Source organism: Arctopsyche grandis, chromosome 3 (assembly GCF_051622035.1).
Source record: "Arctopsyche grandis isolate Sample6627 chromosome 3, ASM5162203v2, whole genome shotgun sequence".
NCBI classification, from domain to species: domain Eukaryota; kingdom Metazoa; phylum Arthropoda; class Insecta; order Trichoptera; family Hydropsychidae; genus Arctopsyche; species Arctopsyche grandis.
In genome coordinates, this window is record NC_135357.1 from 14,813,181 (window position 1) to 14,828,449 (window position 15,269).

Here is a 15,269-nt window from a genome sequence, read left to right on the forward strand (position 1 = left end):
CGGGTGGCGCCCAAGGGCGCCAAATAAGTTAGGGCGCCGCTCGATTCGTCAAAGGCGCCAAAAGCCATACTAAATTTTAGATTAGAGCGCCAAAGGCGATATTTTTTTCTAAGGGTGTTTAGAAAAAATTGCCCGAGGTTGCCATTGGGTGTAAGGCCGGCACTGCTGTGGGTCCATATTTTCTAACAGATAGTGGGGCCCACGTGCCATCGGGCATGTTCGCTTGTATGGCCAATCCGCCACTGTGTAAATATATAAATATATGTATGTACATATTTATATATATTGTACACGTACATATGCACATACACACTTTATAAAATCAATTACTATAGACATCTATGTGTCAAATTAAAATTCAAAATCTAAAAATGTGTTGTACAATGTAATTATCGGGGACCCGAACCGGAATAACCGTTGTTTTTGCCGGAACGAAAACCGAATTTTCAAATGTTCACGACTTTGTATTCCTTTTAATAGATTTCCATTATTTATTCATTTAATAGATTTCCGTTATGGTACAGTAATAATAATTATTGCTAAAATAAATAAATAAAAACAATGGTTTCTCAATGGAGACGCGTTCTCGCATTTGATTATCGTTCGAGATTTTCGGATAGTTATTTTATTTTAAATAAAATATTCGATAAAGTGATGTACTAGTGTTTTTTTTTAAACATAAATTTGAATTCCTTTTCTACTATATTAATCGGACATTTAAAAGAATTTAAGTGTACGAATACGATTGAGTTTAAATAAATAAATCAATTGTAATATAAAAGTAATTACAACAATCCAAAATAGATAGTTTGAAAAAAACACTGAAACACTGCCCAGAAAATAAAAATGAAAAAAATAGCAACATGTAGAAATTAATAATAATATTTCCAAAACTTGACCAATTTTTAATGAAAAATCAACGAAGAATTGAAAAAATCGTTGAAACAATCGACCAAAAATAAAGAAATGAATTTAATTTTAATAAAAAAATACTGAAGGGGGGGCCTTTTGCTAGTGTTTGGATTCGAATAGAAAACAAAAATTCGAATAGAAAATTAACCGATATTTTATTTTACCGAAACGGAACGAAAAAATAACGGTTCGGGTCTCTGGAAATTATGAAAGCTACGCGCAAGAATATTTTCTGCTTTTGAAATTCTTTGTTAATTCATAGCCATAGAGATATTACAGGAATTCAGAATTTATCTCGATTTTTGTACAAAAAAAAACTCTATTGTATGTACATATGTACATTAAATACATACGTACAAGAATTGGATAACTTTTCTCTGTAATCTTTCTTACAGTTACGAGTAATGAATTTAATTGAGACACTAGATAATTGGGTACACTATAAAGCGTTACCTCATTATTTAAGTAGCAACGCAATTGAAACCACTTGAATTATAAATTTAGAATCTCACCTTAGATCCTATTCAAAATTTTATTAAACCTTTTTTACTAAATGCCTTAACCTTTTATGATTTGACTGGCATAATATGATAATTAATTTAAATAAATAAAAATGAAACAAATTTTAAATTCAATTCATATTTTTTATTGAGCTTTCACAGCATAGTGTAATAAAATTGGTAACGTATAAAAAAAACGTATAAAAAACAGTCTTATACATTAAAATGTTATTATCTGAGATAATAAAAATTTACATAGACATAAACACATTGATAAATTTCATCAAATAGCATTAAGTATTATAATAATTCACTGGTATCACAAGATGAACTGACATATTCTAATTATTAGTTTGTTCAGTTGACACAAAATAAAAAAAGTATCATATCATGAAACACAATGATCAATAATTTCGATAAAAATAATTTTAGTATAAAATTTTCAACAAATTTCAAATAAATGAATAATATCAAATAAACAACATCGAATTTAGATTAAACAAAACAACAAATATTGTAAAAAAAACTTTATAAATATTTATGTATGTAAATTTTAAATAGCCTTTGAGAACTATTATTGAATTAATATTCACTTTTATCCTAATACAAAATTAGAATTACATCAAACATAAAAAAACGAAAACATCAATGATTTTTAAAGTAAAAATATGTAAGTATTGCATTTGTTTTACTTATACATATGTACATATGTATACAAAAAGGACTTTCATTTTGTATTTCACAAAAATTTGTTTTTCGGTGGATAAAATAATTTATAAAAAAAATATTAAACTCCCAAACGATTTCACGTAAAATGACTGATTACGTAATCGTGATAATACATCATGATAGCTAACGGTTGACCCAAAATAATAGAGCTCCACACTATGATGTTTCCCCATCTAGCTCCATAGTGTTTTTCCACATATCTAGAAACATATGATAACGGTACTTGAGCCATCATACCTGTAAATGCCCAAATCCTGTATGTTTGGATGGGTACGCTCACCTAAAAAGATTGTAAAACATATATAAAAAAATAGTAAAATATATATGTACATATACATACATATATACACATAAAATATGTAAAAAAATATATAAAGAACCAGAAGCAATGTAAAAAATTACCAAGTATTCGTGAAAGAATGCCGAAATGAAGAAAACAATAATTCCAGCTACACTTTTGCTATGTCCCCTGCGGACTACGGGGATGTACACGTGTCGTACTGCCCAACGATGCACGGGCATATTCCATGTACGCCAGAAAGTATCAATATTGTTGGCATTCCACCAGTCATTGTAAAAGTTGCGGTCAGCAAAATGCAAAAGTTCTCCCATTAAGTTTAGGAAAGAGTGGAACATAAGATAAAAGAAACACAGCCAAATCAAATGATTGGGGATCTAAAAAAAAGTATTATTAATAAAAATAATACAATAAAAACCAGTACAACAATTTAAAACTGTAAAAATACTGAAACTATGTACGTATGTACATATATACTTACAGCTAATTTTAACAGTCTCTCTGTTAAATGCATATAATCCATTTTTGTGAATGGAATCAAAGAATTTTGCACGGATGGAATCATCCATTGTTGAAATAGAGCCATTATCAAATGTATGCCTAAAAACACTTCGAGTATCCGTTTAACCAAAAATCGTTTTCGAATTCTGAAAAGTCGAAATATGTACAGTTATTTGTATTTTCTTCTCACATTTCAATTCCACAGAATTCATTTAAATACCGTGTTGTTCTTGGAAAGTTCAATTCATAGCATAGCGTTGGAGCCAAAATGAAATAAAATATATCCTTGATGTTCAAATTATCTGGATATTTCACAATAGATTGATCTATCTCCTCTTGAGTACCATTCTTTTCATCCTCAAGTGATTCTAAAACATCAACAAATAACTGTTAACAAATAAAAATTGCCAATATTATATTATTAACAATGTTAAAAGTTAAAAATATTATAAATAATAAAAATATACATTTTATTATTTCATGTTTTAAATAAATTAGTATAGTTATTTACTCAAATTGGTATAAAAAACAAGAATAAGCTTATTAATGACACAAAAATATACACGGTTTTAACAATTATCGAGTTGACAGACAGAAACTTAATAGTAATAGATGCAGTATGGTTATATTTGTAAAATGCTGTTACCTTAGATTAAATGTGCATTATTATGCATTCTATACATAATTGTGATTGCATATAATAAAATTATACATATTAAAAATTATTTAATAAATCATTCAAACACCAAGAAGAACACGAAAATAGAACGAAAACGTTATCACAATTGCAGTGCAGAATAAGCAAATTACGTTACACAAGACATTGACTTACGATCATGTACTAAATCTGGATCTTCCCAATCTGACAAAACTGCAATATAAAAATTTTATGTTTAAGAATCATTTAGATTCTAACAATGCACTTTTTTCGTAATATCCATTCATCATCATATAGTGATGGACAAAAACATTGATAACTTATTTAAAAGAAAGCCTTTATTCTCTTTCAAAAATTAAAATAATATACTTACTCCAGTGTGGAGCTGACAAACTCTGACGCCGAAGAGTACTCTTAGCTGAAGCCTTTTTTATAGCTTCCCTGCACCAGAAATTTACTTGAATGTAACTCCACAATTTCAAAAACACCACTAAATATAACATACTAACTGACATACCACCAACTGTAAAATTTTAATAAAAAATCAATTAATATAACACAATTATTGAACTATAAAAATAATAATTTTGTGACTCAATAATATTGACTAACTTAAACTAAACTGATCCGCTTTGAGGTGGATTACTATAACGGGGAGCGACACAAGGAAAAATATATTAATTATATGAATCCACGATCCAAGCTTATGTGAAAATATCCCCTAAAATATGAAAAAAAAGTTTTAAAACAAAATAAATATAAATTATTTTTATTATATGTAGTTCTATCAAAATTGTATAAATTTTAACAAAAAATCTTGCATTTAAACTTACCACTGATATCGCTTTTTCAATTAATAAACATATTACTATAGGAACACAACAATCTGAAAGCAAAACAAATAATATTAAAATAAGATTTCATATGTACACAAATGTATCCTTAACAATATATTGTATATAAGAAAATTTATTGTTGTGAATTACTTACACACTAATAATACTATCGAAGGATGTTCTCTGCCTTCTATATTTTGTCCAGTAAGAACGACAAACCATTGTAATGGATCAACCATAATTCCATATCTAAAACATGAATTCACATTTTAATGCACAAAAATTAATTTGATTTATAAAATATTTCGTGCATTTTTTATTTACTTGATAAGATTTTCTAAAAACAGACGAATCCCGCCCATGGATAATAACAGGAATCCCCAATTGACGAATCCAGTGAAATTGTCGAAACCTGAACTCCATGAGAATAGCGAATCTTGTGGTTTGTGACATCTAAAAAAAATCATATATGATTATATAGCAAAAATATTTTTACAATGAAATAATCCGAATACGAATCGTTGCCTAATAATATTTTTATGTAACATTCTTTAGATATTACCTGATATATAAGTAGAAAACAATAAAATTATTTACATAAACTTAATCACTAACCATTAAAGACAATGATTTTTTAATTTTGTTGAACCCAATTTAAAACATCCTTCTCTATAATAATATATAGTTAATTTGTTGTATAATTTCATACTCCTACATATGTATTTATAATACATATAAATATATAAAAACAATGTATGTACTGCAAAAAATTCATTTATTTATAAAATAAGTAAATACATATGTATAATTATTAAGTATGTATGTAACTACATATGTAAACTTACAGTGGCACACCCAGCCCTCCACCCAGGTCTTGGGCCTCTCCAAAACCAAAAAATAAATAGAAAACCACTAGAAAAGTTTCCAAAAGCTACAACTGCTGTAATTCAAGAGCTTTGTGATAAGAAAATAAAACGGAATTTTATTATTTAAACATATTTTTAGCAACACTAATCTGGCCGTAAAACCGACATGATATATTTGAGATTTACGTATTAGAAATATGTATATTGTTCATTGGATTGAGTATGACAATGAAATTGAAAAAAACATATTTGAATTCTGATAGACCTCAGATTTAGCAAAAAGTGGAAGTTTTGCATAGTCAACCGTTTATGTATGTACATTCAACTTGATGTATGTATTACAAAAATGAACTCGAAATTATAAAATTATTAAATATTAATACGCTGCACTGTTCAGAACAATGACTTTTAAAATATAGAATAAACGATTCAGTACATGGGCATAAAAGTATACGTGCTTCATATTGGTTTAATTAAAAGTAACGAACAGATATTATTAGTGATTCCAAATTGATTGATTGTTCTTATCTTGTTCACAGACACTTTGGATTCTGATAAAATATTTTCGACAGATTCTACTTAATTTGTTACATCAGATTGTATCAAAATTTCTATGTCTACTTAAAAAATATTAATAAAACAGTCTTTAATTAAACAAGTAACAATAATCTACATATAGTATTTACCTATCGAAAGACGATATTTTATGTGTTGAATTTCAGATAATTTTGTAACTAATAGTGAACACACATTTGCGAATAGTCATTTCTGAATATGTATAAGCAATTATTCTAATTATTAACGTTCCAAATAGTTGATGTAGAAATCTATTTCAATTTTTCGTAACACATATATATACATATTTATGTACATAATTTATAATCTAAATGTGCAATAATTTTTTTAATATCATTAGCATATCACTTACAAAATTATGTTTTTCACAAAAATATAATTTGAGAAATATTAGGAATCCGTTTAAAATTTTGAAAACAAAATTTCAAGGTTTTGCAACTCAAGGTGCAATGAGCGCAATTTAATGTAGTACAAATACATATGTATGTGAAACCTAGCATGACAACTTCTCGAGAAATCATACGTGACATTGACCTTTATCGCAATAGAAAACTACAAATCAATCTTCATATAACAAATTACTTTAAAATTGTTATAAAAAAAATGCTTGAACATGAAGCAATTCTGGTGTAACAATTTACATGAACTTAGTACAAAATGCTAGACAATGTGTTCAATTTTCTTCTAGAATTACCCTTGTGTAAACATGCACATTGAATGAGACATGTGCAATATTCTATAAACTCGTAGTTCCATAGGGATTATACCCTTCAACAATATTTGTAGGGCTTTAGTGTAAGTAGACATTTAAAACTGTAATTTACTTCATTTTACTCAACGCGCTGAAATATAACGCGTCCCTGTTATTATTAGACATCGTTCTGTAAATAGTATGTACATCTATACAATTTATCTACTGAACATCAGACGGACGACTATACATACATATACAGTGAAAAATCAGCAGGCAAACCCTATATATGTATTCTATATTTATATGTAATAGATAAATTGGATTAATTACAACAAATCAAAATAAGTTCGAACAATCGCAGCAGATAAAACATAATACATAAATTGTCTTAACCATAATAGTTTATTTAATCGTAAATATAAGATTGAGCATATCAGCAAAGGAACCAAACTGATTATAATAGCGGCGGTTTACATACATGCATTGAAAATAAAGGGAGCTTGGGGCCCCCGAATCTTGGGGGCCCCAAATTGGGCCTTTGCTATAAAAATGTACAACTTACAAATTGTTATCATTGTCCACAATACGTTTGTAAGCCAAGAATAAATTAAATTAATTTATTATTTTATTCCAAAAAGTGTTTCAAGTACATATAGTAAATAAATAAATAAATATGGTTTCGTAAAATCCTTATGAAAAACCATGTACTGAAAAGCATGATAAAAAGCGATAATGGCATTTTTTTACTAAAATGGGGGCCTCAAACTTCAAATGCGCCTGGGGCCCCCCATTTACTTGATCCGCCGCTATTTTCAATAACTACAAACATATCTAGTGTACAGGGTGCACACAATTTACACGACAATATTGAAAACTTGAAATATAATATATGGATTATTTAAAAAAAAAATAATTTACTATACAGCAAGATTGAAAAAAACTCTACCAGGGGGCAAAATGGTAAAGTTTTAAAGCGATCGGAAGAATGTAGGAAATATTGCCTAATTAAGGTCTGTTCATACCTATCCAGCACGACCCGTATCCTGCAGGTGTCCTGCAAGTGCGGATAGTATTCTTTGATACATTGGACGTATTCATACTCCATTCACGCATGCGCATTTACGCATTCATGCGCGTCCATATAGAATGTACTAAAGAATACTGTCCGTACTTGCAGGATTCGGGTCGTGCTGGATAGGTATGAACAGACCTTTAATCGTTAGCGAAGTCAAACATAGAAAAGCCTTGTAAAAACCAAAGCCTGTATATCAATTAATTTAATCTCAAATAGTTTTGGATGGTAAATTTGGTCAAATATTTATAAATTTGTACAACATTAAGAGGGCTGGACACCAGCGCCTTGTCCATACAAACGTATTACACCTCTCCCTTCCTCAATTATGGCACTAGAGAAACTATTTTTTAATATGCTATGGATATCCACCATTGGGATGCATCTATCGATTTATTTTTTTGATTAGTTATTTCTTATAGGAGCTAGGAGCCGCCAAACATCTATAAAATCGCATCTTTTTTACACCCACGAAAAGAGTCCAGCGTGCTTATTTAACGGTCGGTTTAAAAAAAAAAATACGCGCATAGTTGCACAAAAAATATCTTTCTCATACCGATGATGATTTGTTTTTAAAAATTGGTCCAGTTTTGGGGGAGAAAATAGGAGAATACGAAACCTCGATTTTGTCGATTTAAAATACGTATTATCTGGTCGAAGCGAAACTGTCGCATTTATTCAATATATATATTGATATATATTGTCGCATTCACTCAATATATATATATCGAAGAAAGGAACGGCAACAAAATTAAGGTTTCGGGTGTACAGACCTCTTAATAAATGGAAATTTCTCAGTACGAGCAGTTTTCCACACAAACAACGTACTAAAAAAAGTCTATATATCATTATAATAACGTTGAACGTGACAAAAAAGCATTCACGTATGTAAAATTCAAATCGATTCTACGAAAAACATTGAAGTGAGTTTTTAAATTGAACAAACAATAAGTTTGACTCAACGAGAGCACATTTATTGAAGTGGAGTAAAATCCGTATAATCTGAGCCAGTATTATGGTAGTTGCGTCAAGTGCACACCCGAAAAGATTTGAATTTGTTAGGTGATAACACACAAATAAATTGGTGTTGAAAGCGATAACGTATTTGCCAGTATTGGTATGATACTTACGGCTTGTCGTGTTGCGATTTTCTGGCCTTCTGCTCTTTCTCAGTGATTTCCTCGGCTCTGGTGACGCTCTGAGCCCTTCGAAACCTCAACGTCTTCTCGTCTGGGTCCCCTCCTGAGGGGACCTGTTGGTGCGGCTGCTCCACGTGACCCATCACTGATGGCTCAGGAGCGACTCACTCCACACTCCAGTGCTGGCTACGCACTGACACACTGATAAACTTCAACCGGTCTCTCGTCATCAACACCAAGGTGACCGGTGGGGTATACGAGTCATTAAAAACAAGTTTGTTCGATATAATTGGCTTGCCATATTCCAGTCTAGAAGCACAAGGAAAATACGACCCAAAATTATATAATTAAGCTTACCACATGAAACGCATTCATAAATAATATACTATATGCCCATCGCATGATGCATGTATAACTCGAATCGCCCATTTCCAATGATCGGTTCAAGGTTCAAAATAGATGTGGAACTACTCCGTTCTCATAGATAAGAAATTAAATTCCACGATTTCACTACTAAAGAAATACTTGTAGTTGTTCACGGGTTGATATAGTGGGTTCATTAGTTCAATGTATTTCTTTAATGATTATTGTCACAAGTGTGCATAAAAATGTTTAAAATACGTGAAAATTTTATAACGCACAATTTTAAATTTCAACGCAAATCAACTAGGAACGAAAATCATCATTATAAGGATTGTAAATAGGTTTTTGAGCTCTTTTTCCTATTATGCTGTAGATTAACATTAGAATAATATAATACTATGATTACTAACCAAATTAAATTAAATTGTAAAATAGAAAATGATCAGTAGATCAGTAGCTATTAAAATAGATATAAGATGTATTGTGAACATAATTTCGTAATAATAAAAAGCATTTAAAAATCAAAAACAATCATCGATTTAAATGCGATATCATGGCATATTTCAATGAACATGTGAACCTACACATTTACTTTGTTTTTTTTTACAGTATATACCATACAGATGTGTGAAAATAAAAACTGCTACTTACATTGTATGGGACATGTAATTTGTAAACATTCCATACGTTTCACTTTCATCAGTCATGTAATTATTTTGCAACTCTGTTCTCACAGTATCGTGTAACAAGATGTTATTTCGTTTAAGTTTTATTCATGAAACATATTCAATGTGTATAATTAAATTTTAAATGTTACTATTTAAGTTGTGTTGATCGTGCGAGTAAAAGTTTCATGAATTCGAAAATTGCGTATGCCCTTGACCCGTTCCAAACTATTTATGGTTCGAGTACTAGGAAATAGTACACCAATTTCAATGCTTGTTAGTTGAAAACTATAGATTTGCGTAGAAGTCAAGCAAACAAACAAAAATAGCCCCTTTATGTAGCATAAGATAAATTGACTATGAAAAGAGAATGTCATAGAAATTTGTTTAGTGAATTTGTAATATATGTATGTATGTATGTGTGTGTGTATTGTTTCAAATATAATGCTTATTCTATACATACATATATTTAAAATGTTTCATGGGAAAATAAACAAGACTTTTATGAATGCATTGAAATTTTATTCTTCTATAATAGAAGCTTCAAATTAATGAAAGCAATTGATTTGATATTACAATAGGAAACATGTACTCGTACTCATATCCTATAAAATATCAGGAAAAGATTTGTGGGTGTCTTTATTTAGTGAGTGAGTAATAATTCTTCAAACATGTTAAAAAAGAATAGAATATCTTATCGTTCTTCAAAAATTTCTTATTTTTTTATAATAAATATATTTTTGGTTCAATAAAAATATTTTGAATACTTCACCAACTTCTATTCATTTTTAAAGTTGTTTTATTTATATACAATAACTACACAGATATAATAATTAATAGTAAAAGCGCAAATACTGCACCACCATTCAAAATATCAATAATAAAATGACAGCAAACACACCTAAAATTATCAGAATCCGTGGCCAGAAAATATGTAGATATTCAATATGAATAAACATTTAAAATATATTAAAAAAAAAAGACTGATCAATCAAAGTAATTTGTGCTTCAACATTTACAAACCAATATTGCAAAACATATGAAAAAACAAGTATACCAATTGCATTCACACCGTTTAATAATATAAATAATACTTAAAACATGCCTAAATATACGAGTCTCCTGTAAAATATTTAGGAATGTGCATACAATCTTAAATATTCATTTAATTCGTAATTTTTAAATATGTTTCAGCCGATATACATATGTAGTGGTGGTAAATCCTACAACATTGTATAAGACAACCGGCTCACATAATATTAATTTTATATTTTTTGCCTTCACTTGCAAATCATACTTGTCATATAAATTTGATATAATTTAACAAAATTAATAATAATCAGTTTGTATCATGTTTTGACGCCAGTAGATTTGCGGGCGCTTACACCATCCGTAAACACTGGCACACGATGAGATAATTGAACTAATCACAGAAATCTGGCTAAAAGTCAGACCAACTATTTTGTCAAGCGTTGGCAGACGACGTCATTTGCTGAATATCATCTAGTGACTTTTTTGCTTTGGTGGATATGTCATCCATCGATTTACGCGCCGTTGTTGTGATATCGTCTATCGACTTTTTGGTTGAATTGAAGATTTCGTCTGTGCTTTTACAGGCTGATGATGTAATTTCTTTTACTTCAGCGTCGATTTTATCGATGACCCATTCAATAGCTTGGCGGCCTTTTCCAGCATTTAGTGAAATTTTGTTTGTCAAAACATCCTCCATATAGTTAGTGAGTGGCACTCCCTAAAAAGGTTTAGAACATTATTTAATTTTAATATAATAATAATTAACCTTGAATAATTTTAATGTAAATATAATTAAACTTGAATAACTTTAATGTAATAATAATTAACCTTGAATAATTTTATCTGAATAAGGGCGTTAAACAAAGAAAAAGTTGGCAGTCAAATATTATCACATAACCCGTCTAAAAGTATTGTAATGAATGTTGGCATAGAATCAAATGTGAAGGATTTTAAACTTTACGCTTCCTTCTATTTATATTTTTAAAACTCGTGTAAGATTATTCAAATATAGTTATCATTTACCTGAACTGTGACGACAGCCTCCTGTTTTAACAATGTTTTTGATGAATCGGTCGGATGTGGGACGTATCGAAGTGTTTCATCGACAGCTATGTATCTGCAGAAACTGAGGTTTATTGTTTTGAGGGTCATTTCTCGGAGTGACGGATTTACTACTGATTTTTCACTGGCATAGCAAACTTTCGCCGATCCGATCAGCTGAAAATAATAATTTAAAAAAATGTATTAGCGGATGTTATTCGTAAAGTTAATAGGCACATTATATAAAACCATAATTAATAATACTACAATGTTTCAAGTTAAAAATTGCCAGAAAATAATAATAAAGAAAATTTAATTATTAATATTGATCAGTTATGATAAACCTTACTTTACTATTGATTATGTATAATAAAATTACATAAAAACTATTGCTAATATTTTACAACTACAATATGTATGTAAGGCGATAAACTGAATTTGCAATTGTAAAAATTAAATGATTATTTTTATTCATAGTGACTTTTGAATAAAACAAACAAAATGTTTTAATATCAAGGTTGCTATGTGAACTTTATCTCATAATTTTATATAAAAAAAACTCATCAATTGCTATCAATGACCAACTATGTTCAATCATATATTGAGCACGAGATAAGAATTCAACTGACGAAAAAAGAAACTGAAATAAAGCCAATTGAAAAGAATGCATTCACAAGAGGAAGAGTTCCGGTGCCATCATATAAAATTTATATGGCACAAGTTCAACATTCTTTGGCTTGGCATCAATTCGTGATACTAAATAGAAACTTTCCCAAATAGGTAAAAATGCTTTGATAATCATCATCATCATCATCTACAGGCACTCACAATCCACTGCTGGATGATGACCTTTCCAACACACTTCTATTCGTCTCTATTCGCAACTTTCATTCATCTCAACCCATACGTTTTCTTAATTTCGTCTACCATCTTCTTCGCTACCTTTCTTTTACCCTTTTACGCTATCTCGGGTACCATTCTAGTTCTTCTTTGGTCCACTTTTCGTCTTTTCTTCTAACTAAGAGACTCATCTATACCCATTTCAATCTCTTCACTAACTTCGTCATATTTCTCACCCATGTATTCCATTTCCTATCTTTCCTTGTTATCTTTCGATGAAGAATTGAACATTTAACTTGTGTTTAATACAAAATCTACATACAAAATGGATTTACATAGCATCTACATTACAGTTGTATACATAATTAATTTTCAAACTGTACAAATAATAAATTATTTCTTGGATTAATTTTTCAAAATCGCAATAGAAAAATTTAAAGATTGTGACGCATTGATAATAAATCTTGTCTAATCAGAGGGCAATCATTAAAAATGTATTCATTGTAGTCTATATAATAATCATACGTACAATATCGCGTGAAAGAATATACTTACAGCTTGAGCCCATCGGGGAAAGTACCATTTCGAGCTGACAAGTCGATGCGTGTGGAGTACTCCATCCACCACAGTTCGTTCTACCACATCTGTGGCAATCACAGCAGGATTCATGGGGTTGGGATATTTACGCCATGCTGCTTGAGTTACCGTCTCCCACGGATGGCTGTAAAAAACATAAAACATTAATTATAAGAATTCAACATATTACAGAATCGTATTAAAATATGCGTACATACACCCTTTTATTGAATGTTTACACATTTCAACTTAATAAAAGACAATATATGTACATTTGCTGTTACAAAAATCTTTTATTATTATTTTGTATGATTGGTGTACAATAAATCCCCAAAAGAACAATTAAAAAGAGATTGCAACCTCAGTGATTTATATACATATATTAGTCGTCTCATATAATATATGTAAGTAATTTCAAAGAGTGAATAATCCAATCCGATTGAATGAGTCGACAAATTGTCATCAAATACCGTATTATTATGAAATGTATTTATCAATGAAATTTTTTTAACATAAAGTAAAATGTTTCGCATCTTTGAACTCAAATTTTTTGAATCAATCTAACGTAGGTATAATTTTTGTGGTAGCTTATTAATATTTTAAAGATTTTAAGAAAATTATACATAGAAGAGGTTAAGCATATTTAAAATTTCTTTCAATCTTATTTTCCTGATTCTATAAAATGTAATAATATAGGACTAATTTTAAAATTCCAGAATCATAATTGATGACTAGCATCAGTTGTGTGTATCAGATTAAGATTGATATCCAAATTGTATTAGATTTAGCCTTAATTTAATCATAATAACCCCAAACTGTACATCTTCCATATAAATTTTTACCCAAGTTTTCAAAATGATACTTATTTTAACTGTTTTAATAATAAATTTCAAGGAAGAGATTCAGTTAATAGCTCTGTAACTATACGTGTAGAATGGGTAAAAAAAATTAACAATTCCTTTTTCTTTACAAGTTTCAAAGACTTAGTTGAGGAAGAAGAATAGTCGATTAAAATCAATTTAACTTAAATAAACACATTCCTGGTACTTAAAATTTCGACCAAATCCATCCAAAACACACCGGAGCGGATCATCCCGATAATAATAAAAAATACTCCAAACACTTCTACAAAATCGCCTACATATAACACTATTAATTTGAAAAATGTACACATAATTGGCACAATCGACTTTGTCATTAGAGCTACCCACTTTCAATCGCCGATATACATCCCTCGGAGGGAGTCACATCTAGATTTTAATTACACAATATCAATACGGATTGCACCACTCGTCAGACCGTCTGCAAGAGATGCACATCGTTACCATTACCAAAAACGCACAAGAAATCCCCATAATATGGTTTGCAATCAATCATAGCGAAGACAGAGCATTGAAATATCGATCTGGTGGCCTTATATAAGGAGCGTTTAAGGCTTAGTTTAGCATATCACGAGTCGATAAAGGTTAAGGGGTTGGAAATATTGCGACCTCTGGGTAATGACGTACGATAGTGCGGGAGGGGGAGCGTTGACAGTTGACGCAATTTGGCGGAATTACGTAAACGCACGTGACGGGTCGAGCGGGGGAGGGGGGTTAGGGGTGGGGAAATGTGCTACTTCAATTGCGCTCACTTGAAGGTGTGTTCGGAGGTCCAGATCCTCATGGCTGCGAAGGTCCGCGAACACGACCGAGTCCGACCGAAGGTCGAGGAGAAGAGCGAGCACTCGAACGAAGCGCCGATGCCGGACTGAAGCGAGTGCGCACGCGTCAAATTAGAGATAGCGCTCTCGTCGCTCCTCTCGCTCGCACTCGCGCTCCTCACGCCCACGCTTCTCTTTCGTCTCTTTCTTCGCTGCTGTGACCATGTGCTGTGCGCGTGCCGGACTTTCCCGATTGCCGATCACCAGCCGAGTTACGCATGCTATTTAATTCAACAAAATTTCTATGAAACGCCTCTGGTGTTTCATTA

General features: G+C 30.6%; 2 protein-coding genes across 3 annotated transcripts; both read right to left on the reverse strand.

Annotated features, from left to right (window-relative positions):
* Nucleotides 1-1,537: 1,537 nt before the first annotated feature.
* On the reverse strand, nucleotides 1,538-9,818 carry mdy (diacylglycerol O-acyltransferase). 2 transcript variants are annotated; one of them, XM_077428127.1, is made up of 11 exons: nucleotides 8,773-9,023; nucleotides 4,759-4,887; nucleotides 4,589-4,683; nucleotides 4,432-4,484; nucleotides 4,211-4,319; nucleotides 3,972-4,121; nucleotides 3,773-3,811; nucleotides 3,161-3,308; nucleotides 2,921-3,086; nucleotides 2,544-2,816; nucleotides 1,538-2,421 (listed from the first exon to the last, which is right to left on the reverse strand). In XM_077428127.1, the coding sequence occupies exons 1-11, from the start codon at nucleotides 8,922-8,924 to the stop codon at nucleotides 2,218-2,220; spliced, it is 1,518 nt and encodes a 505-aa protein (XP_077284253.1). In that variant the 5' UTR covers nucleotides 8,925-9,023; the 3' UTR covers nucleotides 1,538-2,217. The 2 variants fall into 2 exon arrangements, with proteins under 2 accessions (XP_077284253.1, XP_077284254.1); XM_077428128.1 differs by lacking the exon at nucleotides 3,773-3,811 and having other exon boundaries at nucleotides 1,539-2,421; nucleotides 8,773-9,818.
* A 494-nt stretch (nucleotides 9,819-10,312) lies between these two features.
* Nucleotides 10,313-15,216, reverse strand: slmo (PRELI domain containing slowmo). Its single transcript, XM_077428129.1, has 4 exons — nucleotides 14,932-15,216; nucleotides 13,278-13,443; nucleotides 11,865-12,059; nucleotides 10,313-11,559 (listed from the first exon to the last, which is right to left on the reverse strand). The coding sequence occupies exons 1-4, from the start codon at nucleotides 14,961-14,963 to the stop codon at nucleotides 11,275-11,277; spliced, it is 678 nt and encodes a 225-aa protein (XP_077284255.1). The 5' UTR covers nucleotides 14,964-15,216; the 3' UTR covers nucleotides 10,313-11,274.
* Between the last annotated feature and the right edge of the window lie 53 nt (nucleotides 15,217-15,269).